This window comes from Somniosus microcephalus, chromosome 11 (genome assembly GCF_052327205.1).
Source record: "Somniosus microcephalus isolate GS21.2 chromosome 11, FLI_Smic_1.0, whole genome shotgun sequence".
In the NCBI taxonomy this organism is placed as follows: Eukaryota; Metazoa; Chordata; class Chondrichthyes; order Squaliformes; family Somniosidae; genus Somniosus; species Somniosus microcephalus.
This window is the reverse complement of record NC_140997.1, coordinates 212,388,487-212,412,480: the sequence shown is the minus strand read 5'-3', so window position 1 is coordinate 212,412,480 and position 23,994 is coordinate 212,388,487. Positions and strand designations below refer to the sequence as shown.

Below are 23,994 nucleotides of genomic sequence, written 5' to 3'. Positions count from 1 at the left end.
CACTGTGGGAGTACCTTCACCACACGGACTGCAGCGGTTCAAGAAGGCGGCTCACCACCACCTTCACAAGGGCAATTAGGGATGGGCAATAAATGCTGGCCTTGCCGGCGACGCCCACATCCCATAAGCGAATTTTTAAAAAAATTAGAAAACTTGCAGATTGGGCAGTGTGAGGTGTGCACTTTGCTTGGTAAGATAGAAACATCTCCTACAGCTTGGAAAATGAGAAATTGAATGGGGTGGAAGAGCAAAGAGATCTAGGGATACAGGTGAACAAGTCAAAAAGCAGCATCACAGGTCAGCAAAGCAATTAAAAATGTTAACAAAGCACTGGGGTTTATTTCTGGGGGTATAGAGTTGAAAAGTAGTGAAGTTATGTTAAATTTGTATAGGACCCTGGTCATGCCGTACTTGGAGTACTGTGCACAGTTCTGGTCTCCATACTACCAAAAGGACATAGATACTCTGGAGAATGTGCAAAAAAGATTTACAAGGATGGTACAGAGCTTAGATTGGGAGGTGACCTAATAGAGGTCTTTAAAATTCTGAATAGGTTTAACAGGGTAGAAGCGGAAAGAACGTTTCCACTTGTGGGTGAATCCAAAACTAGGGGCCATAAATACAAGATTGTTACTTATAAATGCAATAGGGAAATAAGGAGAAATTTCTTTACTCAGAGAGTGGTTACCATGTGGAACTCGCTGCCAAAGGAAGTGGTTGTGGCAAAGAGCTTAAATGCTTTCAAAAAGAAACTAGACGAGTACATGAGAGAAAAGGGAATACAGTAGAAAGATATGCTGAAAGGCTGAGATGAGGTAGATGGAATGTGAGGTAGATGGAATGGGAGGAGAATCATGTGGAGTATAAACAACAGCACAGATTAGTTGGGCCGAATGGCCTGTGATGTGTATTCTATGTAATACTTAATGTACCTATGCCGTTAGCTGTATATATAGTACAGCGAGGTCAGAAATAAACACGATTAGAAAATTGTTTGAGCAATTTGAGTCCATTTTGTGGTACTTGCTGGTTATGAATAGTAGCGTGGGTGGAAATTATTTCTTCATTTTCAGATGTTTACACATGCCTCATTTTTGCCATTAGCCACCTGCCAAGTGAAGGAAACCGTTTTGGTTCGTTTACATTTAGTCAATCAGATGCATGAGTGGTAACCTAACAGATAAAAAATGGTTATTTGAACCAATCATGATTGTATTTTTTGTCCCACAGAAATGTAGGCCCAGATATTCCGATCCCTATGGGTGGGTACGTGCTGTGTACCCACCCGTAGGGACATCGGAAATGCCGGTTTCAGGCATGCACAGCGCATGCACTGAAAACCGGCATTTCCGATCTGTCAAGAATGGTCTTGACAGATCCTCCGGCTGCACTGGAGAAGGGCCTCTGCGGGCGGATAGTTCTGCTTTTTGGAGACCCTCCGCCCGCAGAAAACTCTTACAATTCTTATGCCTGGTAAAAGCAGACGTAAGGCCTGCCTTTACCAGGATAAGAGTTGAAAAAAGTAAAAAATTTAAAAAAAAATTTTTTCACTGATTTATCATTTGAAAATACTTTTTTAATGGTAAGTTTATTTTTAGCCCCTTAAAAAACTTTAATTATTTTTTCCAAAAAATTAAATTTTTGTTTAAAATACTTAATTTTTTGTAATTTCAAGTAATTTTAAAAATGTGATTTAAAAAAAAAATGTATTTAAAGTTTTACTGTTTTTTCATTGTTTTTTCATATATTTGACAGATCTTCCTGTCAAATGTATGAAGGGAGAGTCGCTTCTGTGATTGGCTTCCCATGGCCCACGTGACCCCATGGCCCGCTGTGAACTACATGCGCCCCTGGGATACGTGGGCCCTGCACACTTCAAGTTTGGTGAGGCCCAGGAGTGGAAGCATGTGCGTCCCGGGAGCCCTCCGGTAAGGGCGCAGATTTTTTCAGATCGCAGGCCTCTGAGCTACACTTTCAGGTGTGATGCCCATGAACCAAGAGTTATCACAAAACCAATCAATCAAATTGATCAAACAATTTTTATCAGTTCTTCCCAAGCCATCAAACTATATACAGCTAATAATTCAATTCAGAATGCAATAACTACTTTTAAAAATTACATAATTCTTTTAGGAATATACTAAACCTGGCTCTGTAGATACAGGCTAGACATTTTTTAATTATATAAATAAATATACGTTTTAATTTGTTATTTTGTAACCCCGGTGCAGAACGGTCCAAATCTTCAGCACGTAGAATAGGTGAGTTTTTTTGAAACAAATCTTATCTCATTTTGAAATGTTTCTGAGAGATGTTGGGCCGAATGGCCAGTTTCTGTGATGTATATTCCATGTAATATTCAATGTATCTATTCTGTTATCAATTGAATTGTTAGCTGTATATAATGCAGTGAGGTCAGAGAAAAAAAGTATGAAAATTGAGCAATTTGATGAGTCCATTTTGTGGTACTTGCTAGCTACGAATAGTAGAGTGGGGTGGAAATGTTTACACGTTCCTCAGTTTTGCCGTTAGCCACCTGCCAAGTGAAGAAAACCATTTTGGTTCATTTGCATTTAGTCACTCAGATTCTTAAGTGGTAACTTAACAGCTAAATGGTTATTTGGACCAATCTTGATTGTATATTTTTGCCCCATGGAGATATAATGCCTTGAGGGTGTGATACTTTTGAGGTCTGATGCCTCTGAGCCACAGTTTCAGGTGTGATGCCCATGAACAATTTTACCAGTTCTTCCCAAGCCATCAAACTATATACAGCTAATAATTCAATTCAGAATGCAATAACTACTTTTAAAAATTACATAATTCTTTTAGGAATATACTAAACCTGGCTCTATGGATGCATGCTAGGCACAGATCTTTTAAAGTTATATAAATAAATATAAGTTTTAATTTGTTATTCTGTAACAGTTGCAGGACCGTCCAGACCATCAGTACGTGGACTCAGTGAGTTTTTTTTAAACAAATCTTATCTCATTTTGAGATGTCTGAGAGATGTGGTAAGGTGCTATATAAATGTAAGAGTTTCTTTGTCAAATACAAATCACCCGACAATTGCAAGCAGGTTTTCTTCCTGTGTCATTACTTGTAAAAGCAATGATCTTTTTAATTGGCACACCTGATCAATATACTTATTACCATGTAACCCAGTTAATCCAGCAGTGATGTTCCGTGATGAAATACCTTAAGCTACTATATGCAATGTGAAAGTTTTTTTAAACAAATCTTAATCTTATTTTGAGGTGTTTCTGAGAGATGTGGTAAGCTGCTATACAAGTATAATAGATTCTTTGGCAGATACAAATATGTTAAGGAAACCATGATTTCAAGCCAATGCCACCTCACTTAGCTGGGTGTAATAGATTGGATCTTGTAGCTGCGCAGGAGAAGCAGAGGGAGCGGCTGCCAGAGTGGCAGAAGAAGCAATTAGCCAGAGTGGGAATGCCAGAGGAAGCAGAAGCCAGAATGCCAACAGGAGATGGAAAGGCATGCATTATGTTACATATTCACAGCAGTCCTAGTTGTGTGATAGCTCCTAGGAATTGGAATCGGTTACATGACTGATGGAGTTTTATGTATGGGTAATTTGTAACCTTAAAATAGGGCACATGAAGAATAAGTTGATCGAAGAAATGGTAAAGTATTGGGAAAGAGGTTGTCCTTGGAGACTAGTGCGGTGCATCATAGTGTTGGTGGAAGAGGGTAAGAAAGTATTGGAGACACGTTTGTGTGAGTTTAGTTACTTTTTGTAAAGAATTATATAATTGTTTAAAATAGGAAGCAGAGAGTAGGGTTAAAGGTTAGTTATTCAGATTGGAGGAAGGTAGAAAGCGGTGTTCCACAAGGGTCAGTGCTGGGACCACTGGTGTTTGTAATTTACATCATGATTTGGCTTAGGAACAAGTAACTCTATCAGAATTTTCAGATGATAATAAACTGAGGGGTATAGCTAACCCTGATGAAGAATGCAACATAATACAAGATGTTATTAGAAAACTTGCAGACTGGGCAGTTAAGTGCACTTTGCTTGGTAAGATAGAAACATCTCCTACACTGTAGAAAATAAGAAATTGAATGGGGTAGAAGAGCAAGGGGTTCTAGGGATACAGGTGAATAAGTCATTAAAAGCAGCATCACAGGACAGCAAAGCAATTAAAAATGTTAACAAAGCACTGGGATGTATTTCCCAGATGTATTGGACTATAGAATTCCATAGTAGTGAAGCTATGTTAAACTTGTATAGTACCCTGGTCAGGCTGCACTTGGAGTACTGTGCACAGTTCTGGTCTCCATACGACCAAGAGGACATAGATGTACTGGAGAATGTGCAAAAAAGATTTACAAGCATGGTACAGAACATAGGCTGAGAGGTGACCCAATAGATCTCTTTAAAATTCTGAATGGGTTGGATAGGGTAGAAGTGGAAAGGACTTGTGGGAGAATCCAAAACTAGGAGCCACGAATACAAGATTGTCACTAATAACTGCAATAGAAAAATAGGAGCAATATGGAAATAAGGAGAATTTTTTTTACTCATAAGAGCATAAACATAAGAACATAAGAAGCAGGAGTAGGCCATACGGCCCCTCGGGCCTGCTCCGCCATTCAATAGGATCATGGCTGATCCGAACTTAGACTCACTTCCCTGCCCTCTCCCCGTAACCCCTTATTCCCTTATCAGCTAGGAAACTGTCTATCTCCGTTTTAAATTTATTTACTATCGCAGCTTCCACAACTCTGAGGTAGCAAATTCCATAGATTCACTACCCTCTGAGTGAAGAAGTTTCTCCTCATCTCAGTTTTGAAAGGGCAGCCCCTTATTCTAAGATTATGCCCCCTAGTTCTAGTCTCACCCATCAGTGGAAACATCCTCACCGCATCCACCCAATCAAGCCCCCTCACAATCTTATATGTTTCGATAAGATTGCCTCTGATTCTTCTGAATTCCAATGAGTAGAGGCCCAACCTACTCAACCTTTCCTCATAAGTCAACCCCCTCATCTTCGGAATCAACCGAGTGAACCTTCTCTGAACTGCCTCGAGAGCAAGTATATCTTTTCTTAAATATGGAAACCAAAACTGTACGCAATATTCCAGGTGTGGCCTCACCAATACCCTGTATAACTGCAGCAAGACTTCCCTGCTCTTATACTCCATCCCCCTTGCAATAAAAGCCAAGATTCCATTGGCCTTCCTGATCACCTGCTGCACCTGCATACTAACCTTCTGTGTTTCATGCACCAGGACCCCCAGATCCCTTTGTACTGTAACACTTTGCAGTTTCTCTCCATTTAGATAATAACTTGCTCTTTGATTTTTTCTGCCAAAGTGCATAACCTCACACTTTCCAACATTATATTCCATCTGCCAAATTTTTGCCCACTCACCCAGCCTGCCTACGTCCTTTTGCAGGTTTTTTATGTCCTCCTCACTCACTGCTTTCCCTCCTATCTTTGTATCGTCGGCAAACTTGGATACGTTGCACTCAGTCCCTTCCTCCAAATCGTTAATAGAGATTGTAAAGAGTTGGGGTCCCAGCACCGACCCCTGCGGAGCACCACTAGTTACTGATTGCCAGCCCGAGAATGAACCATTTATCCCAACTCTCTGTTTTCTGTTAGATAGCCAATCTTCCACCCATGCCAGTATATTGCCTCCAATCCTGTGATTTTTTATCTTGTGCAGTAATCTTTTGTGTGGCACCTTGTCAAATGCCTTTTGGAAGTCCAAATACACCACATCCACTGGTTCCCCTTTATCCACTCTGTTTGTTACGTCCTCAAAGAATTCAAGCAAATTTGTCAAACATGACTTCCCCTTCGTAAAACCATGCTGACTCTGTCCGATTAAATTATGCTTATCCAAATGTCCTGTTACTGCTTCCTTAATAATGGACTCCAACATTTTACCAACCACAGATGTTAGGCTAACTGGTCTATAGTTTCCAGCCTTTTGTCTGCCTCCCTTTTTAAATAAGGGCGTTACATTAGCAGTTTTCCAATCTGCTGGGACCTTTCCTGAATCCAGGGAGTTTTGGAAAATTACCACCAATGCATCCACAATCCCTACCGCTAATTCTCTCAAGAACCTAGGATGTAAGCCATCAGGTCCAGGGGATTTATCCGCCTTTAGTCCCATTACCTTACCGAGTACCACCTCCTTAGTGATTTTAATCGTGTTTAGCTCCTCCCCCCATAGCCCCCTGTTTGTCCAGTGTTGGGATATTTTTAGTGTCCTAGAAACATAGAAACATAGAAGATAGGAGCAGGAGTAGGCCATTCGGCCCTTCGAGCCTGCTCCGCCATTCAATGAGATCATGGCTGATCATCCAAATTCAGTATCCTGTCCCTGCCTTCTCCCCATATCCCTTGATCCCTTTAGCCTTAAGAAATATATCCAACTCTTTTTTGAATATATTTAATGAACTGGCCTCCACCGCCCTCTGTGGCAGAGAATTCCACAGGTTCACCACTCTCTGGGTGAAGAAATTCCTCCTCATTTCAGTCCTAAATGGCTTACCCCTTATCCTTAGACTATGACCCCTGGTTCTGGACTCCCCGGCCATCAGAAACATCCTTCCTGCATCTAGTCTGTCCAGGCCTGACAGAATTTTATAGGTTTCGATGAGATCCCCTCTCAATCTTCAAAACTCCAGTGAGTATAAGCCCAATCAACACAATATCTCCTCGTACGTCATTCCTGCCATCCCAGGTATCAGCCTGGTGAATCTTCGCTGCACTCCTTCCATGGCAAGAACGTCCTTCCTCAGGTAAGGCGACCAAAACTGCACACAATACTCAAGGTGCGGTCTCAACAAGGCTCTGTACAACTGTAGCAAGACATCCTTGTTCCTGTACTCGAACCCTCTTGCTACAAAGGCCAACATACCATTTGCCTTCTTAACCGCCTGCTGCACCTGCATGCTTGCCTTCAGCGATTGGTGCACAAGAACACCCAGGTCTCTTTGCACTTCCCCTTCTCCCAATCTATTGCCATTCAAATAATAATCTGCCTTCCTGTTTTTGCCACCAAAGTGGATAACCTCACATTTATCCACATTATAGTGCATTTGCCATGTTTCTGCCCAATCACCCAACCTGTCCAAATTGTACTGGAGTTTCACAACATCCTCCTCATGGCTTACCCTCCCACCCAGCTTTTGTCGTCTGCAAATTTGGAGATATTACATCCAATTCCCTCGTCCAGATCATTAATATATATTGTGAACAGCTGGGGTCCTAGGACCGATCCTTGCGGTACCCCACTAGTCACTGCCTGCCACTCGGAAAACGACCCGTTTATTCCAACTCTTTGCTTTCTGTCCGCCAACCAGTTCTCTATCCAAGTCAATACCTTGCCCCCAATCCCATGTGCCTTAATTTTGCACGCTAATCTCTTATGCGGGACCTTATCGAAAGCCTTCTGAAAGTCCAAATACACCACATCCACTGGTTCTCCCTTATCTATTTTACCAGTTACATCCTCAAAAAATTCCAGTAGATTAGTCAAGCATGATTTACCTTTTGTAAATCCATGTTGGCTTTGTCCGATCCTGTCACTGCTTTCCAAGTGCTCTGCTATTACATCTTTTATAATAGACTCTAGCATTTTCCCCACTACCGATGTCAGGCTTACCGGTCTATAATTCCCTGCTTTTTCTCTACCACCTTTTTTGAATAGTGGGGTAACATTAGCTACCCTCCAATCCATGGGTACTGTTCCAGAGTCTATCGAGTTCTGGAAGATGACCAGCAATGCATCTACTATTTCTAGGGCCACTTCCTTAAGTACCCTGGGATGTAGATTATCAGGCCCTGGGGATTTATCGGCCTTCAGTCCCATCAATTTTCCTAACACCATTTCCCTACAAATACTGATTTCTTTCAGTTCCACCCTTTCATCAGACCTTATGTTCCCCGGCATCTCTGGGAGGTTATTTGTGTCCTCCTTTGTGAAGACAGAACCAAAGTATGAATTTATTTGGTCTGCCATTTCTTTATTCCCCATTATAAATTCCCCTGATTCTGACTGCAAGGGACCTACGCATGACTTCACCAATCTTTTTCTCTTCACATATCTATAAAAGCTTTTACAGTCAGTTTTTGTGTTCTCTGCTAGCTTACTCTCATATTCTATTTTCCCTTTCTTAATTAATCCCTTTGTCCTCCTTTGTTGAATCCTAAACTGCTCCCAATCCTCAGGATTATTGCTTTTTCTGGCCAATTTATATGTCGTCTCCTTGGATCTTATGCTATCCCTAATTTCCCTTGTTAGCCACGGTTGAGTCAGCTTTTGGTTTTATTTTGATGCCAAACTGGGATGAACAAATTCTGTAGCTCATCCATTCGGTCTTTGAATGTTTGCCATTGACTATCCAGCGTCAACCCTTTGAGTGCCATTCCCCAATCAATCCTACCCAACTCGCTCCTCAACCACCGTAGTTTCCTTTATTTAAATTGAGGACCCTAGTCTCTGAATCAACTACTTCATTCTCCATCTTAATGAAGAATTCGATCATATTATGATCACTCTGACCCAAGGGGGCCTCGTACAACAAGATTGCTAATTAATCCTTTCTCGTTACATAATACCCAGTCTAAGATGGCCTGATCTCTGGTTGGTTCCTCGACATATTGGTTCAGGAAACCATCCCGTAAACACTCCAGGAATTCCTCCTCCACGGTATTGTTACTAATTTGGTTGGCCCAATCTATATGTAGATTAAAGTCACCCATGATGACAGCTTTGCCCTTATTGCACGCTTCTTTAATTTCCCTTTTAATGCCATCCCCAACCTCCGCCTTACTGTTGGGAGGTCTATATACCACTCCCACTAATGTTTTTTTCCCCTTAGTATTTCTCAATTCTACCCATACAGATTCCACATCATCAGAGCTAATATCCTTCATTACAATTGTATTAATCCCTTCTTTAACCAGTAATGCTACCCCACCTCCCTTTCCTTTTTGCCTATCTTTCCTGAATATCGAATACCCCTGGATGTTGAGTTCCCAGTCTTGGCCATCCTTGAGCCACGTTTCCGTAATCCCAACCAAATCATATTCGTTTACCTCTATTTGCACAGCCAATTTGTCCACCTTATTACAAATGCTCCTCGCATTAAGACACAAAGCCTTCAGGCTTGTTTTTTTAGCGCTCTTAGACCTATTAGAATTATTATTTACTGTGGCCACATTTGATTTAAACCGTTGATTTCTCTGACTGCCACTATTGTTTTTCTCCTTCCTATCTTTTGCTTTTATCCCTGTTTCCCTTTCCTCTGTCTCCCTGCTCAGGTTCCCAACCCCCTGCCATTTTAGTTTAAACCCCCCCGAACAGTGCTAGCAAACCTCCCCGCAAGGATATTTGTCCTGCTCTGGTTCAGGTGCAACCTGTCCGATTTGTACAAGTCCCACCTTCCCCAGAAGCAGGCCCAGTGATCCAGGAAACTAAAGCCCTCCCTCCTGCACCAACTCTTTCGCCACACATTCATCTGCTCTATCCTCCTATTCCTATACTCACTAGCACGTGGCATCGGGAGTAATCCAGAGATTACAACCTTTGAGGTCCTGCTCTTTAATCTGCTACCTAGCTCCCTAAATTCTTGCTGCAGGACCTCATCCCTCTTCCTACCCATGTCATTGGTCTCAATGTGAACCACGACCTCTGACTGTTCACCCTCCACCTTCAGAATGCCCTGCAGCCGTTCAGTGACATCCTTGACCCTGGCACCAGGGAGGCAACAGTTTTTTACAGTCTACTGTAAAGACTGATACAAAATATTTGTTCAGCATTTCTGCCATCTCCATGTTCCCCACCAGTAATTTCCCGGTTTCGTCCTCTAAGGGACCAACATTCACTTTAGCCACCCTTTTTCTTTTTATATAACTGTAGTAACTCTTGCTATCTGTTTTTATATTTTTTGCTAGTTTACTTTCATAATCTATCTTCCCTTTTTTAATTAATTTTTTAGTTATTCTTTGCTGGCTTTTAAATGCTTCCCAATCTTCTATCCTCCCACTAGATTTGGCTACTTTATATGCCCTTGTTTTCAGTTGGATACTATCCTTTATTTCTTTACTTAGCCACGGATGGCTGTCTTTTCTTTTACGCCCCTTTTTCCTCACTGGAATATATTTTTCTTGAAAGTTGTGAAATATCTCCTTGAATGTACACCACTGCTCATGTACTGTCTTACACTTTAATCTATTTTCCCAGTCCACTTTAGTCAACTCTGCTCTCATACCTTCATAGTCTCCTTTATTTAAGCTTAGTACACTGGTTTGAGATCCAACTCTCTCACCCTCCAACTGAATTTGGAATTTAACCATGTTATGGTCACTCATTCCAAGGGGATCCTTTACTAGGACATTTTTTATGAATCCTGTCTCATTACACAGGACCAGATCTAAGATTGCCTGCCCCCTGGTTGGTTCAGTTACATACTGCTCAAAGAACCTGTCCCTAATGCACTCGATGAACTCTTCCTCAAGGCTGCCCTGCCCAATTTGATTTGTCCAGTCAATATGAAAGTTAAAATCCCCCATGATTATAGCTGTTCCCTTATTACAAGCCCCAACTATTTCCTGATTTATACTCCGACCAACAGAGTTGCAACTGTTAGGAGGCCTATAGACTACGCCCACTAGTGAATTTTTCCCCTTATTATTCCTTATCTCCACCCAAACTGTTTCACTATCCTGATCCTTTGGTCAGAGAGTGGTTACCATGTGGAACTCACTGCCACAGGAAGTGGTTGTGGCAAAGAGCTTAAATGCTTTCAATAGGAAACTAGATGAGAACAGGAGAGAAAAAGGACTAGAAAGATATGCTGGAAGGGCTGAGATGAGGTAGATGGAATGGGAGGAGAATCATGTGGAGTATAAACAACAGCACAGATTAGTTGGGCTGACTGGCCTGTGATGTGTATTCTATGTAATACTTAATGTACCTATGCCGTTAGCAATTGAATTGTTAGCTGTATATATAGTACAGTGAGGTCAGAAAAAAACACGATTAGAAAATTGTTTGAGCAATTTGAGTCCATTTTGTGGTACTTGCTGGCTATGAATAGCAGCGTGGGTGGAAAATTATTTCTTCATTTTCTGATGTTTACACATGCCTCATTTTTGCCATTAGCCACCTGCCAAGTGAAGGGAACCGTTTTGATTTATTTACATTTAGTCAATCAGATGCATCTAACAGCTAAATCGTTATTTGAACCAATCATGATTGTATTTTTTGTCCCACAGAAATGTAATGTTTTAAAGGTGTGATACTTTGAGGCCTGATGCCTCTGAGCTACACTTTCAGGTGTGATGCCCATGAACCAAGAGTTATCACAAAACCAATCAATCAAATTGATCAAACAATTTTTATCAGTTCTTCCCAAGCCATCAAACTATATACAGTTAATAATTCAATTCAGAATGCAATAACTACTTTTAAAAATTACATAATTCTTTTAGGAATATACTAAACCTGGCTCTGTAGATACAGGCTAGACACATTTTTTTAAATTATATAAATAAATATACGTTTTAATTTGTTATTTTGTAACCCCGGTGCAGAACGGTCCAAATCTTCAGCACGTAGAATAGGTGAGTTTTTTTGAAACAAATCTTATCTCATTTTGAAATGCTTTGGGGAGTCAGGAGGTGAGACACTTGCCACAGAATACCTAGCCTCTGACCTGCTCTTGTTGCCACAATATTTATGTGGCTGGTCCAGTTAAGTTTCTGGTCAATGGTGACCCCCCAAGTTGTTGATGGTGGGGGATTTGGCGATGGTAATGCCATTGAATGTCAAGGGGAGGTGGTTAGACTCTCACTTGTTGGAGATAGTCATTACCTGGCACTTCTGTGGCATGAATGTTACCTGCCACTTATCAGTCCAAGCCTGAATGTCGTCCAGGTCCTGTTGCATGCAGACATGGTCTGCTTCATTATCTGAGGAGTTGTGATTGGCACTGAACACTGTGCAGTCATCAGCGAACACACCCATTTTGAACCTTATGTTGGAGGGAAGGTCATTGATGAAGCAGCTGAAGATGGTTGGGCCGAGGAGACTGCCCTGAGGAATTCCTGTAGCGATGTCCTGGGGCTGTGATAATTGACCTTCAATCACCACAACCAGCCTCCTTTGTGCTAGGTATGACTCCAGCCAGTGGAGTATTTTCCCACTGATTCCCATTGACTTTAGTTTTACTAGGGCTCCTTGGTGCCACACTCGGTCAAATGCTGCCTTGATGCCAAGGGCAGTCTCTCTCACCTTGCCTCTGGAATTCAGCTCCTTCGTCCATGTTTGGACCAAGGCTGTAATGAGGTTGGGAGCCGAGTCGTCTTGGCGGAACCCAAACTGGGCATCAGTGAGCAGGTTATTGGTGAGTAAGTGCTGCCTGATAGCACTGTTGATGACACCTTCCATCACTTTGCTGATGATTGAGAGTAGACTGATGGGGCGGTAATTGGCCAGATTGGATTTATCCTGCTTTTTGTTGACGGGACATACTTGGGCAGTTTTCCACATTGTCAGATAGATGCCAGTGTTGTAGCTGTACTGGAACAGCTTGGCTAGAGTCACGGCTAGTTCTGGAGCACAAGTCTTCAGCAGGATATCCGGGATGTTGTCGAGGCCCATAGCCTTTGCTGTATCTAGTGCACTCAGCCATTTCTTGATATCACGTGGAGTGAAACGAATTGGCTGAAGACTGACTTCTGTGATGGTGGGGACCTCGGGAGTAGGCCAATATGGATCATCCACTTGGCGCTTCTGGCTGAAGATGGTTGCAAATGCTTCAGCCTTGTCTTTTGCACTCACGTGCTGGGCTCCACCATCATTGAGGATGGGGATATTCATGGAGCCACCTCCTCCCATTAGTTGTTTAATAGTCCACCACCATTCACGACTGGATGTGGCAGGACTGCAGAGCTTTGATCTGATCCGTTGATTGTAGGATCGCTTAGCCCTGTCTATAGCATGCTGCTTCCACTTTTTAGCATGCATGTAGTCCTGTGTTGCAGCTTCCCCAGGTTGGCACCTCATTTTTAGGTACGCCTGGTGCTGCACACGGCATGCTCTTCTACACTCCTCCTTATTGAATCAGGCTTGGTCCCCTGGCTTCGTGGTAATGGTAGAGTGAGGGATATACCGGGCAAAGAGGTCACAGATTGTGGTGGAATACAATTCTGCTGCTGCTGATGGCCCATAGCGCCTCATGGATGCCAAGTTTTGAGCTGCTGAATTTATCCCATTTAGCACGGTGGTAGTGCCACACAACACGATGGAGGGTGTCCTCAGTGTGAGGACGGGACTTCGGCTTCACAATCAATGTGCGGTGGTCACTGATACCAATGCTGTCATGGACAGATGCATCTGCAACAGGTAGAATGGTGAGGACGAGGTCAAGTAAGTTTTTCCCTTGTGTTGGTTCTCTCCCCACCTATCGCCAGCCCAGACTGGCAGTTATGTCCTTCAGGGCTCGGTCAGTAGTGGTGCTACCAAGCCTCTCTTGGTGATGGACATTAAAGTCCCCCACCCAGAGTACATTCTGTGCCCTTGCTACTCTCAGTGCTTCTTCCAAGTAGTGTTCAATATGGAGAAGTACTGATTCATCAGCTGAGGGAGGGTGGTAGGTGGTAATCAGCAGGAGGTTTCCTTGCCCATGCTTGACCTGAAGCTATGAGACTTCTGGGGGTCCAGAGTCAATGTTGAGGACTCCCAGGGCCACTCCTTCCCAACTGTATACCACTGTGCCACCACGCCTGGTGCGTCCGTCCTGCCGGTGGGACAGGACATGCCCAGGGATGGTGATGGAGGAGTTTGGGACATTGGCTGAAAGGTATGATTCTGTGAGTATGACTATGTCAGGCTGTTGCTTGACTAGTCTGTGGCACAAGTCCCCAGATGTTGGTGAGGAGGACTTTGCAGGGTTGACTGGACTGGGTGTTCCGTAGCTGGTGCTGAGGTTCATGCCGGGTGGTCTGTCCGTTTTCATTCTTATTATATTTTGTAACGGTTAGTTACAACTGACTGACTTGCTAGGCCATTTCAGAGGACAGTTAAGAGTCAACCACAGTCTGGAGTCACATATACTAGCTTTTTATTGCAGATTTATTTAATTAACTGAATTTAAATTCCCCAGCTGCCGTGGCGGGATTTGAACTCCTGTCTCTGGATCATTAGTCCAGGCCTCTGGATTACTAGCCCAGTGACATTACCACTACGTTACTATTCCTTATAATGTATCTATTCTGTTATCAGTTGAATTGTTAGCTGTATATAGTGCAGTGAGGTCAGGGGAAAAAAAGTAAGAAAATTGCTTGAGCAATTTGATGAGTCCATTTTGTGGTACTTGCTAGCTATGAATAGTAGCGTGGGGTGGAAATGTTTACACAGTCCTCAGTTTTGCCATTAGCCACCTGCCAAGTGAAGAAAACCGTTTTGGTTCATTTGCATTTAGTCACTCAGATTCTTGAGTGGTAACTTAACAGTTAAATGGTTATTTGGACCAATCTTGATTATACTGTATAATAATATTTTTGTCCCATGGAGATGTAATGCCTTGAAGGTGTGATACTTTTGAGGTTTGATGCCTCTGAGCCACACTTTCAGGTGTGATGCCCATGAACCAAGAGGTATCACAAAACTAACCAATCAAATTAATGAAACAATTTTATCAGTTCTTCCCAAGCCAGCAAACTATATACAGCTAATAATTTCATTTAGAATACAATAAATACTTTTAAAAAAAATACATAATTCTTTTAAGAATGTACTAAACCTGTCTCTATGGATAGCTGCTAGACACAGATTTTTTTTTAATTATGTAAATAAATATGTGTTAATTTATTTTTCAGGTACATCCGTAAAACAGTTTGCTTCTTCAGTACCTGGTGAGTATTTTTGAATCAAAGCTTATCTCATTTTGGGATGTCTGAGAGATGTGGTAAGGTGCTATATAAATGTAAGCGTTTCTTTGTCAAATACAAATCACCCGACAATTGCAAGCAGTTTTTTCCTGTGTAACTATTTTAATTAGTTGCAAAAGCAATGATCTTTTTAATTGGCACACCTGATAAATGTACTTATTGCCACGTAACCCAGAAGATACAGCAGTGATGTTCAGTGATGAAATACCTTCAGCTACTTTAGTTAAACTTGATTACACATTGATTCTCATATTTGTACCTAAAGGTTTCCTAACCACTTCCACTTCTGGTGAGACCCAGCTTGATCATTTATTGTTTCATATATTTGTAGTAATATACCTTTCAACCATGTACATTTACATACGAAGATACAAAAGGAAAAGACCAGCTGGTCCATCAAGCCTGCCTCACGCTCATGTTGACCGGACCATCATGACTAAGCTCTTCCTCCTGTCCTCCACCCTCACAGCCATGTAATCTCCTGGGAGAGGCAAAAAAAGAAAAAAAAAACAGGGCCAATAAGGGAAAAATACTCTGGAAAATTCCTCTCCGACCCCTTAGGTTATCAAAACCAGTCCAGGAGATCACATGGACCAAGTCTTATCTATAAAGACACTTATCTTCTGTATGATGTGATCTCTGACCCAGACAAGAACTGGTGCAGTTCCCTCTTGAAGGCGGACAGAGAGTCAAAAACACATGGACACATGCTAGAGACACATTTAAAAAAAATTATATTAAGTTTTCATTCTTTTCTCAGAATTCAAAAGGACACCAAGAAAACATACAAAAGCAAGTAAAAAACGTAAGTTTTTTGAAACAAATCTTAATCTCATTTAGAATTGTTTCTGAGAGATGTGTTAAGCTGCTACACAAGTTTAAGAGCTTCTTTGTCAAATACAAATATGTGAAATAAGCCATGATGTCAAGCTATTGCCACCTCATTTACTGAGGTGTAACGGATTGGGTCTGGTAGCTCTGTGAGCAGGAAGAGCAGAAGGAGCGGCTGCCAGAGCCAGAATGCCAGAAGAAGCAGTTAGCCACTTGGAATGGGAATGAGCATGCCAGAGGAAGCAGAAACCAGAATGCCAGCGCGTGATGTAAAGACGCGCATTACTTTACACATTCACAGCAGTCCTAGTTGTGTGATGGCTCCTAGGAATTGTAATCGGTTACATGACTGAAGGAGTTTTATGTGTGGGTAGTTTTGTAACTTTAAACTAGGGAACATGAAGAATAAGTTGGTTGGGTGGAAATGGTAAAGTATTGGGCAGGAGGTTGTCCTTTGAGCCTTGTGCGGTGCATCATAGTATCAGTGGAAGTGGGGACAAAAGTATTTGGAGACAAGTTTGTTTGAGTTTAGTTATTTTTCTGAAGAATCATTATAATTGACTAAAAAAAAAAGCAGAGATGGGGTAAAGGTTAGTTATTCAGATTGGAGGAAGGTAGAAAGCGGTACAGGGTATTCCAAAAGGATCAGTGCTGGGACCACATGTGTTCATAATTTACAAAATGATTTGGCTTAAGAACTAGTAACTCAATATCAAAGTTTTTAGGAGATACTAAAGTATAGCTAACACTGCCGAAGAATGCAACATAATGCAAGAAGACATTAGAAAACTTGTAGATTGGGCAGTTAAGTGGCAAATTAACTTGAACATAGATAAATATGAGCTGATGCACTTTGGTAGGTAAAATAGAATCATCACCATCACCGTAAAAAAGAAACTGAAAGGGGTAGAAGTGCAAAGGGACTTGGGACTTGCCAGTGACCCTGTTCCTGGGACTAGGGACAGGGTCACTGGCAAGGCTTGGGAAGCTAAGCAGAGCTAGGCCTGGTTAGTACCTGGAGGGGTGACCATCGGGGAAGACCAGGTGCAGAAGGTCACGGAAGGAGCCCCGAGGAGGGGCAGTTGGTGAGAAGGTCACGGAAGGAGGAGCGGCTGGTGAGCAGGCCCGGGCGTTGGGCTGAAGATTGTTGGACAGGGGGAATGGTGGAAATGGAATGGCGGCGCGCACCGACGCAGCGGCTTTGCTTCTCCCAGTCATGGGAGCTTGCAAGATCACATTTCGTTGTTCATGTACTTGTGCAATGACAATAAAGTTGAATTATTATTATTATTAAAAGCAGCATTGCAGGTTAGCAAAGCACTTAAAACTGTTTACAAAGCACTGGGATGTATTTCTAGGGGTATAGAATTCAAAAGTAGTGAAGCTATGTTAAACTTTTATAGGACCCTGGTCAGACTGCAATTAGAGCCCTGTGCACAGTTCTGGTCTCCATACTGTGAAAAGAACACAGAAGGATTGGAGAATGTGCAAGAAAGATTTACAAGGATGGTACCAGAACTGAGAGATTAGAGCTATTGGGAAAGATTGAACAAGTTGTTTTTTTTTCCTTTAGAAAAGAGAAAACTTAGAGGTGACCTAATAGAGGTCTTTTAAAATTCTGAATGGGTTGGACAGGGTAGCTGTGGAAAGGATGTCTCCACTTGTGGGTGAATCCAAAACTAGGGGCCATAAATACAAGATTGTTACTAATAAATACAATAGGGAAATAAGGAGAAATTTCTTTACTCAGAGAGTGGTTAGAATGTGGAACTCGCTGCCACAGGAAGTGGTTGAGGCAAAGAGCTTAACGCTTTAAAAAAGAAAGTAGATGAGTACATGAGAGAAAAGGGAATAGAAAGATGTGCTGAAAGGCTGAGATGAGATAGATGGAATGGGAGGAGAATCGTGTGGAGTATAAACAACAGTACAGATTAGTTGGGCCGAATGGCCAGTTTCTGTGATGTGTATTCCATGTAATATTCAATGTATCTATTCTGTTATCAATTGAATTGTTAGCTGTATATAGTGCAGTGAGGTAAGAAAAAAAATAAGTAAGAAAATTGCTTGAGCAATTTGGTGAGTCCATTTTGTGGTACTTGCTAGCTATGAATAGTAGTGTGGGGTGGAAATGATTCCTTCGATTTCTGCTGTTTACACATTCCTCATTTTTGCCATTAGCCACCTGCCAAGTGAAGGGAACCGTTTTGGTTCATTTACCTTTAGTCAATCAGATTCTTGAGTAGTAACTTAACATTGTAATGGTTATTTCAACCACTCTTGATTGTATATTTTTGTCCCATGGTGATGTAATGCCTTTAAAGGTGTGATATATTTGAGGTCTGATGCCTCTGAGCCACACTTTCAGTTGTGAAGCCCATGAACCAAGAGGTATCACAGAACTAATCAATCAAACTGATCAAACAATTTTATCCGTTCTTCCCAAGCCATCAAACTATATACAGCTGATAGTTCAATTCCGAATGCAATAACTACTTTTAAAAATTACATCATTCTTTTCGGAATGTACTAAACCTGGCTCTATGGATACAGGCTAGACACAGATTTTTAAAAATTATATAAATAAATATAAGTTTTAATTTATTATTCTGTAACTGGTGCAGGACTGTCCAAAACGAAAGTACATCGATTGGGTGAGTTTTTTTGAAACAAATCTCATTTTGAAATGTTTCTGAGAGATATTGGGCCGAATGGCCAGTTTCTGTGATGTGTATTTCATGTAATATTCAATGTATCTATTCTGTTATTATCAATTTAATTGTTAGCTGTATATAATGCAGTGAGGTCAGAAAGAAAAGTAAGAAATTCCTTGAGCAATTTGATGAGTCCATTTTGTGGTACTTGCTAGCTATGAATAGTAGTGTGGGGTGGAAATGTTTACACGTTCCTCTGTTTTGCCATTAGCCAACTGCCAAGTGAAGAAAATCATTTTGGTTCATTTGCATTTAGTCAGTCAGATTCTTGAGTGGTAACTTGACAGCTAAATGGTTATTTGGACCACTCTTGATTGTATATTTTTGTCCCATGGAGATGTAATGGCTTGAAGGTGTGATACTTTTGAGGTCTGATGCCTCTGAGCCACACTTTCAGGTGTGATGCCCATGAACCAAGAAGTATCACAAAACTAATGAATCAAACTGCTTACAAAGCACTGGGATGTATTTCTAGGGGTATATAATTCAGAAGTAGTTAAGCTATGTTAAACTTATATAGGACCCCAGTCAGACTGCACTTAGAGTCCTATGCACAGTTCTGGTCTCCATACTATAAAGACAGACAGTAAGAGCTTCTACAGGTATATAAAAAGGAAGAGAGTAGCTAAAGTAAATGTTGGTCCCCTAGAGGATGAGTCTGGGGAATTAATAATGGGAAACAGGGAAATGGCAGAGACCTTGAACAAATATTTTGTATCGGTCTTCACGGTAGAAGACACTAAAAGCATCCCAATAATGGATAATCAAGGGGTTATTGGGGTGGGAGGGAACTTAAAACAATCACTATCACTAGAGAGAAAGTACTAGGCAAACTAATGGAACTAAAGGTGGACAAGTCCCCTGGACCCGATGGTGTGCATCCTAGAGTCTTAAAAGAGGTGGCTGCAGAGATAGTGGATGCATTGGTTATAATCTACCAAAATTCCCTGGAAGTCTGGAGAGGTCCCAGCGGACTGGAAAACTGCTGTAAATGTAACGCCCCTATTTAAAAAAGGAGGGAGACAGAAAGCAGGCAACTATTGAGCAGTTAGCCTAACATCTGTCATTGGGAAAATGCTGGAGTCCATCATTAAGGAAGTGGTAGCAGGACATTTAGAAAGTCATAAAATAGTCAAGCAGAGTCAGCATGGTTTTATGAAAGGGAAATCATGTTTGACAAATTTGCTGGAGTTCTTTGAGGATGTAACGAGCAGGGTGGATAAAGGGGAACCAGTAGATGTCATGTATTTGGATTTCCAGAAGGCATTCGATAAGGTGCCACATAAAAGGATACTACACAAGATAAGAGCTCAAGGGGTTGGGGATAATATATTGGCCCAGAAATTCGGGTCTCCATGGGTGAGTACGCATTGGGTACTCACCCGCAGGCCCAATGGAAGTGCCGGTTTCCTGCATGCGTGGGAAACCGGCACTTCCGTTCCTCTGAACGAAGGGGTTCAGAGATCGAACGCGTGCGCAGGAGGGGCTGCGTGTGTGCATTCAACTTCAGTTTTTTTTACAGGTTTTCCCAGGACGGTAAGTCTCCAGAAGTTAGAAATGTAAAAAGCAGGCGTAAGGCCTGCTTTTTACAAGGTAAGTGGTGAATTAAATAAAATTAAAACATTTTTTCCACAGGTTTATTATTTTTAAATACTTTAAAGCAAGGTAAGTTTATTTTTAGCCCTGTTAGAAAATAAAATTATTTTTTTCAAAAATTTAAATGATTGTTTAAAATAGTTATTTCATGTAATTTATAGTTTATTTAAAAAATGTGTTTTTAAAATGTATTTGAAGACTTAGTGCTGTTTTGGGGCCGTAGTATTTATAAGTCTTGACAGCACTTCCTGTCAGACTTATGAATGGAGCATTCCCTGCTCCGATTGGCTCCCCATGGCCCACGTGATTCCAGGGGACGCATCGAACTAACTGCGCCCCTGGGATACACAAGCACTGCGTGCCGGCAGCTGGACCAGGCCCCGGATCGGAATTCCACGAGGGCCCACAGCTCAACGGCCGGCACGCAAGTTAAGTGCAGATCGGGGGCTTGCACCCGCGGGAAGCCCCCGACCCGAATTTCTGGGCCATTAGCATGGATAGAGGATTGGCTAACTATCAGAAAACAGAAAGTCGGGATAAATAGGTAATTTTCAGGTTGGCAAACTGTAACTAGTGGGGTGCCGCTGGGGCCTCAGCTATTTACAGTCTATATTAATGACTTGGATGAAGGGACCGAATGTAATGTAGCCAAATTTGCTGATGATACAAAGATAGGTGGGAAAGCAAATTGTGTGGAGGACGCAAAGAATCTCCAGAGGGACATAGATAGGCTAAGTGAGTGGGCAAAAATCTGGCAGATGGAGTTTAATGTGGGAAAATGTGAGGTTATCCACTTTGGTAGGAAAAATAAAAAAGCAAATTATTATTTAAATGAGGAGAGATTACAAAATGCTGAGGTACAGAGGGATCTGGGGGTCCTTATACATGAATCACAAAAAGTTAGCATGCAGGTACAGCAAGTAATTAGGAAGGCAAATGGAGTGTTGGTCTTTATTACAAAGGGAATGGGGTAGGGAAGTCCTGTTACAACTGTACAGGGTGTTGGTGAGACCACACCTGGAGTACTGCGTACAGTTTTGGTCTCCTTATTTAAGGAAGGATATATTTGCATTGGAGGCAGTTTAGAGAAGGTTCATGAGGTTGATTCCGGAGATAGAAAGGTTGAGCAGGTTGGGCCTATACTCATTGGAGTTTAGAAGAATGAGAAGGGGACCTTATTGAAACATATAGGCCTAGAGATTCGGTGGGCTGCGCCACCAGTTAGCGCCCAAAGAGTGCACATAGTGGGTGTAGGGCCACTGGCCACGCCTCCCGCGAAATTTAGCGGGGCGCTAATGGCGGCGTTCGCCTGTAGCGCTGCGCCGCCACCGATGACGTCATCGGTGTGCGCAGCGCCCCGATCGCAATATTTGGTTGCGCCCCCCACTGTAACGTCGGTCGCAATTTGTGACCGGCTCAGGGGGGCCTACCTGCGGCGGTAGTGGCGCTAATTAAAGGGGAGATGCGGGGCGGCCATTTTTTTTTGCTAACTGCCTGCCAGCACCTCCGCGCGCCGCCGTCCCCGGCCTCCTGAGCGCCCCCCCCGGGCAGTGCCAGCTGTGTCCCAAGAGCCCGGCACTTCTCCTTGGTGCCGGGCTCTTTTGCCGGCACTCACGGTCTCTAATCGCGCTGGTGCAGGCCCCTCCCCTTTAAGAAGGGGAGGAAGGCCTGCAGTACCGCAGCGCACCGTGCCGCAGCGTGTGGCGCTGCGGCACATTGCGCTGCGATATTCAGTTGCAGCGCTCCAAGAGGGATGTGGGGCGCCTCAAGCAGCGCCCAGCTTCCGTTTGGGGCGCTGAAACTGAATATCAGGATGGTGCAAGCGGCTCCGTTCGCAGTGGTAATTCCGGCGCCCAGGCAAGCGTGGGCCCCAACCGGGGCGCCACCGAATTTCTAGGCCATAAGATTCTGAAGGGGCTTGACAGGGTAGATGCAGAGAGGATGATTCCCCTCGTGGGGAAATCTAGAACTAGGGGGCATCATTTCAGAATAAGGCGCCACCCTTTTAAATCGGAAATGAGGAGGAATTTCTTCTCTGAGGGCTGTGAATCTTTGGAATTCTCTTCCCTAGAGAGCTGTCGAGGCTGGGTCATTGAATATATTTAAAGTGGAAATAGACAGATTTTTGAACGACAAGGGAGTCAAGCATTATGGGGAGCAGGCAGGGAAGTGGAGTTGAGGCACATATCAGATCAGCCATGATCTTATTGAATGGCGGAGCAGGCTCGAGGGGCCAAATGACCTACTCCTGCTCCTACGTCTTATGTTCTTATGTTCTTAAAAAGAACATAGCAAGATTGGAGAATGTGCAAAAAAGATTTACAAGGATGGTACCAGAACTGAGAGATTACAGATATTGGGAAAGATTGAACAAGTTGGGGTTTTTTCCTTTAGTAAAGAGAAAACTTAGAGGTGTTATTAATTGAATTGTTAGCTGTATATAGTGCAGTGAGGTCAGAAAAAATAACTAAGAAAATTGCTTGAGCAATTTGGTGAGTCCATTTTGTGGTACTTGCTAGCTATGAATAGTAGCGTGGGGTGGAAATGATTTCTGCTGTTTACACATTCCTCATTTTGCCATTAGCCACCTGCCAAGTGAAGGGAGCTGTTTTGGTTCATTTACATTTAGTCAATCAGATTCTTGCATAGTAACTTAACAGTTAAATGGTTATTTGGACCACTCTTGATTGTATATTTTTGTCCCATGGAGATGTAATGGCTTGAAGGTGTGATACTTTTGAGGTCTGATGCCTCTGAGCTACACTTTCAGGTGTGATGCCCATGAACCAAGAGATATCACAAAACTAATCAATCAAATTGATCAAACAATTTTATCCGTTCTTCCCAAGCCATCATCAAACTATATACAGCTGATAATTCAATTCAGAATGCAATAACTACTTTTAAAAATTATATAATTCTTTTAGGAATGTACTAAACCTGGCTCTATGGATGCATGCTAGACACAGTTCTTTCAAAATAAATCTTCTCTCAATTTGAGATGTCTTTGAGAGATGTGGTAAGGTGCTATATAAATGTAAGAGTTTCTTTGTCAAATACAAATCACCTGACAATTGCAAGCATTTATTTCCCTGTGTAACTACTTTAATTACTTGCAAAAGCAATGATCTTTTTAATTGGCACACCTGATAAATGTACTTATTCCCATGTAACTCAGAAGATACAGCACTGATGTTCAGTGATGAAATACCTTAAGCTACTTTTAGTTAAACTTGATTACACATTGGTTTTCTTATATTTATCTAAAAATGCAAGGCACGCTTTCACTTCTGGTGAGATATAGCATGACCATTTATTGTTTCATATAGTTGTAGTAATATACCTTTCAACCATGTACATTTACATACGAAGATACAAAAGGAAAAGATCAGCTGGTCCATTAAGCCTGCCGCACGCTCATGTTGACCAGAGCATCATGACTAAACACTTCCTCCCTTCCTCTACCCTTGCAGCCATGTAATCTCCTGCGAGAGGCAGAAAAATCAGAGAAAAAACCGAGGGCCAAGAAGGGAAAAATGCATGCCATATTCGTCTCAGACTTCCTCAGATTGAAACCAGCCCAGGAGATCACATGGACCAAATCTTATCGATAAAGATACTTATCTTCTATATGATGCAATCACTGCCCTAGACAAGAACATTGTATGGACACATGCTTGACACATTTTTTAAAAATTATATAAATTGATGTAAGTTTTCATTCTTTTCTCAGAAGGCATCAGGACACAAACACGTCATGGTTTTCAAGGATATCCAACACGTAAGTTTTTGAAACAAATCTTAATCTTACATAGAAGTGTTTCTGAGAGATATAGTAAGCTGCTATACAAGTGTAAGAGATTCTTTGTCAAATATAAATATGTGATGGAAGCCATGATTTCAAGCTA

At 42.1% G+C, this 23,994-nt stretch overlaps 1 protein-coding gene across 7 annotated transcripts in view; it reads left to right on the top strand.

Annotated features, from left to right (window-relative positions):
- The window catches only part of LOC147111196 (inter-alpha-trypsin inhibitor heavy chain H3-like), a 137,013-nt gene that overhangs the window by 54,536 nt on the left and 58,483 nt on the right, over positions 1-23,994 (top strand). For 3 of the 7 annotated variants that reach the window (XM_086001852.1, XM_086001859.1, XM_086001858.1), the window contains exons 16-22: positions 2,232-2,261; positions 2,929-2,964; positions 11,589-11,618; positions 14,877-14,912; positions 15,709-15,753; positions 18,401-18,430; positions 23,820-23,867. In XM_086001852.1, coding sequence (XP_085857978.1) covers positions 2,232-2,261; positions 2,929-2,964; positions 11,589-11,618; positions 14,877-14,912; positions 15,709-15,753; positions 18,401-18,430; positions 23,820-23,867 — 255 coding nt within the window. The remainder of the gene's footprint in view (positions 1-2,231; positions 2,262-2,928; positions 2,965-11,588; positions 11,619-14,876; positions 14,913-15,708; positions 15,754-18,400; positions 18,431-23,819; positions 23,868-23,994) is intronic. The other 4 variants (XM_086001854.1, XM_086001853.1, XM_086001855.1 and 1 more) reach the window with 4 other exon arrangements.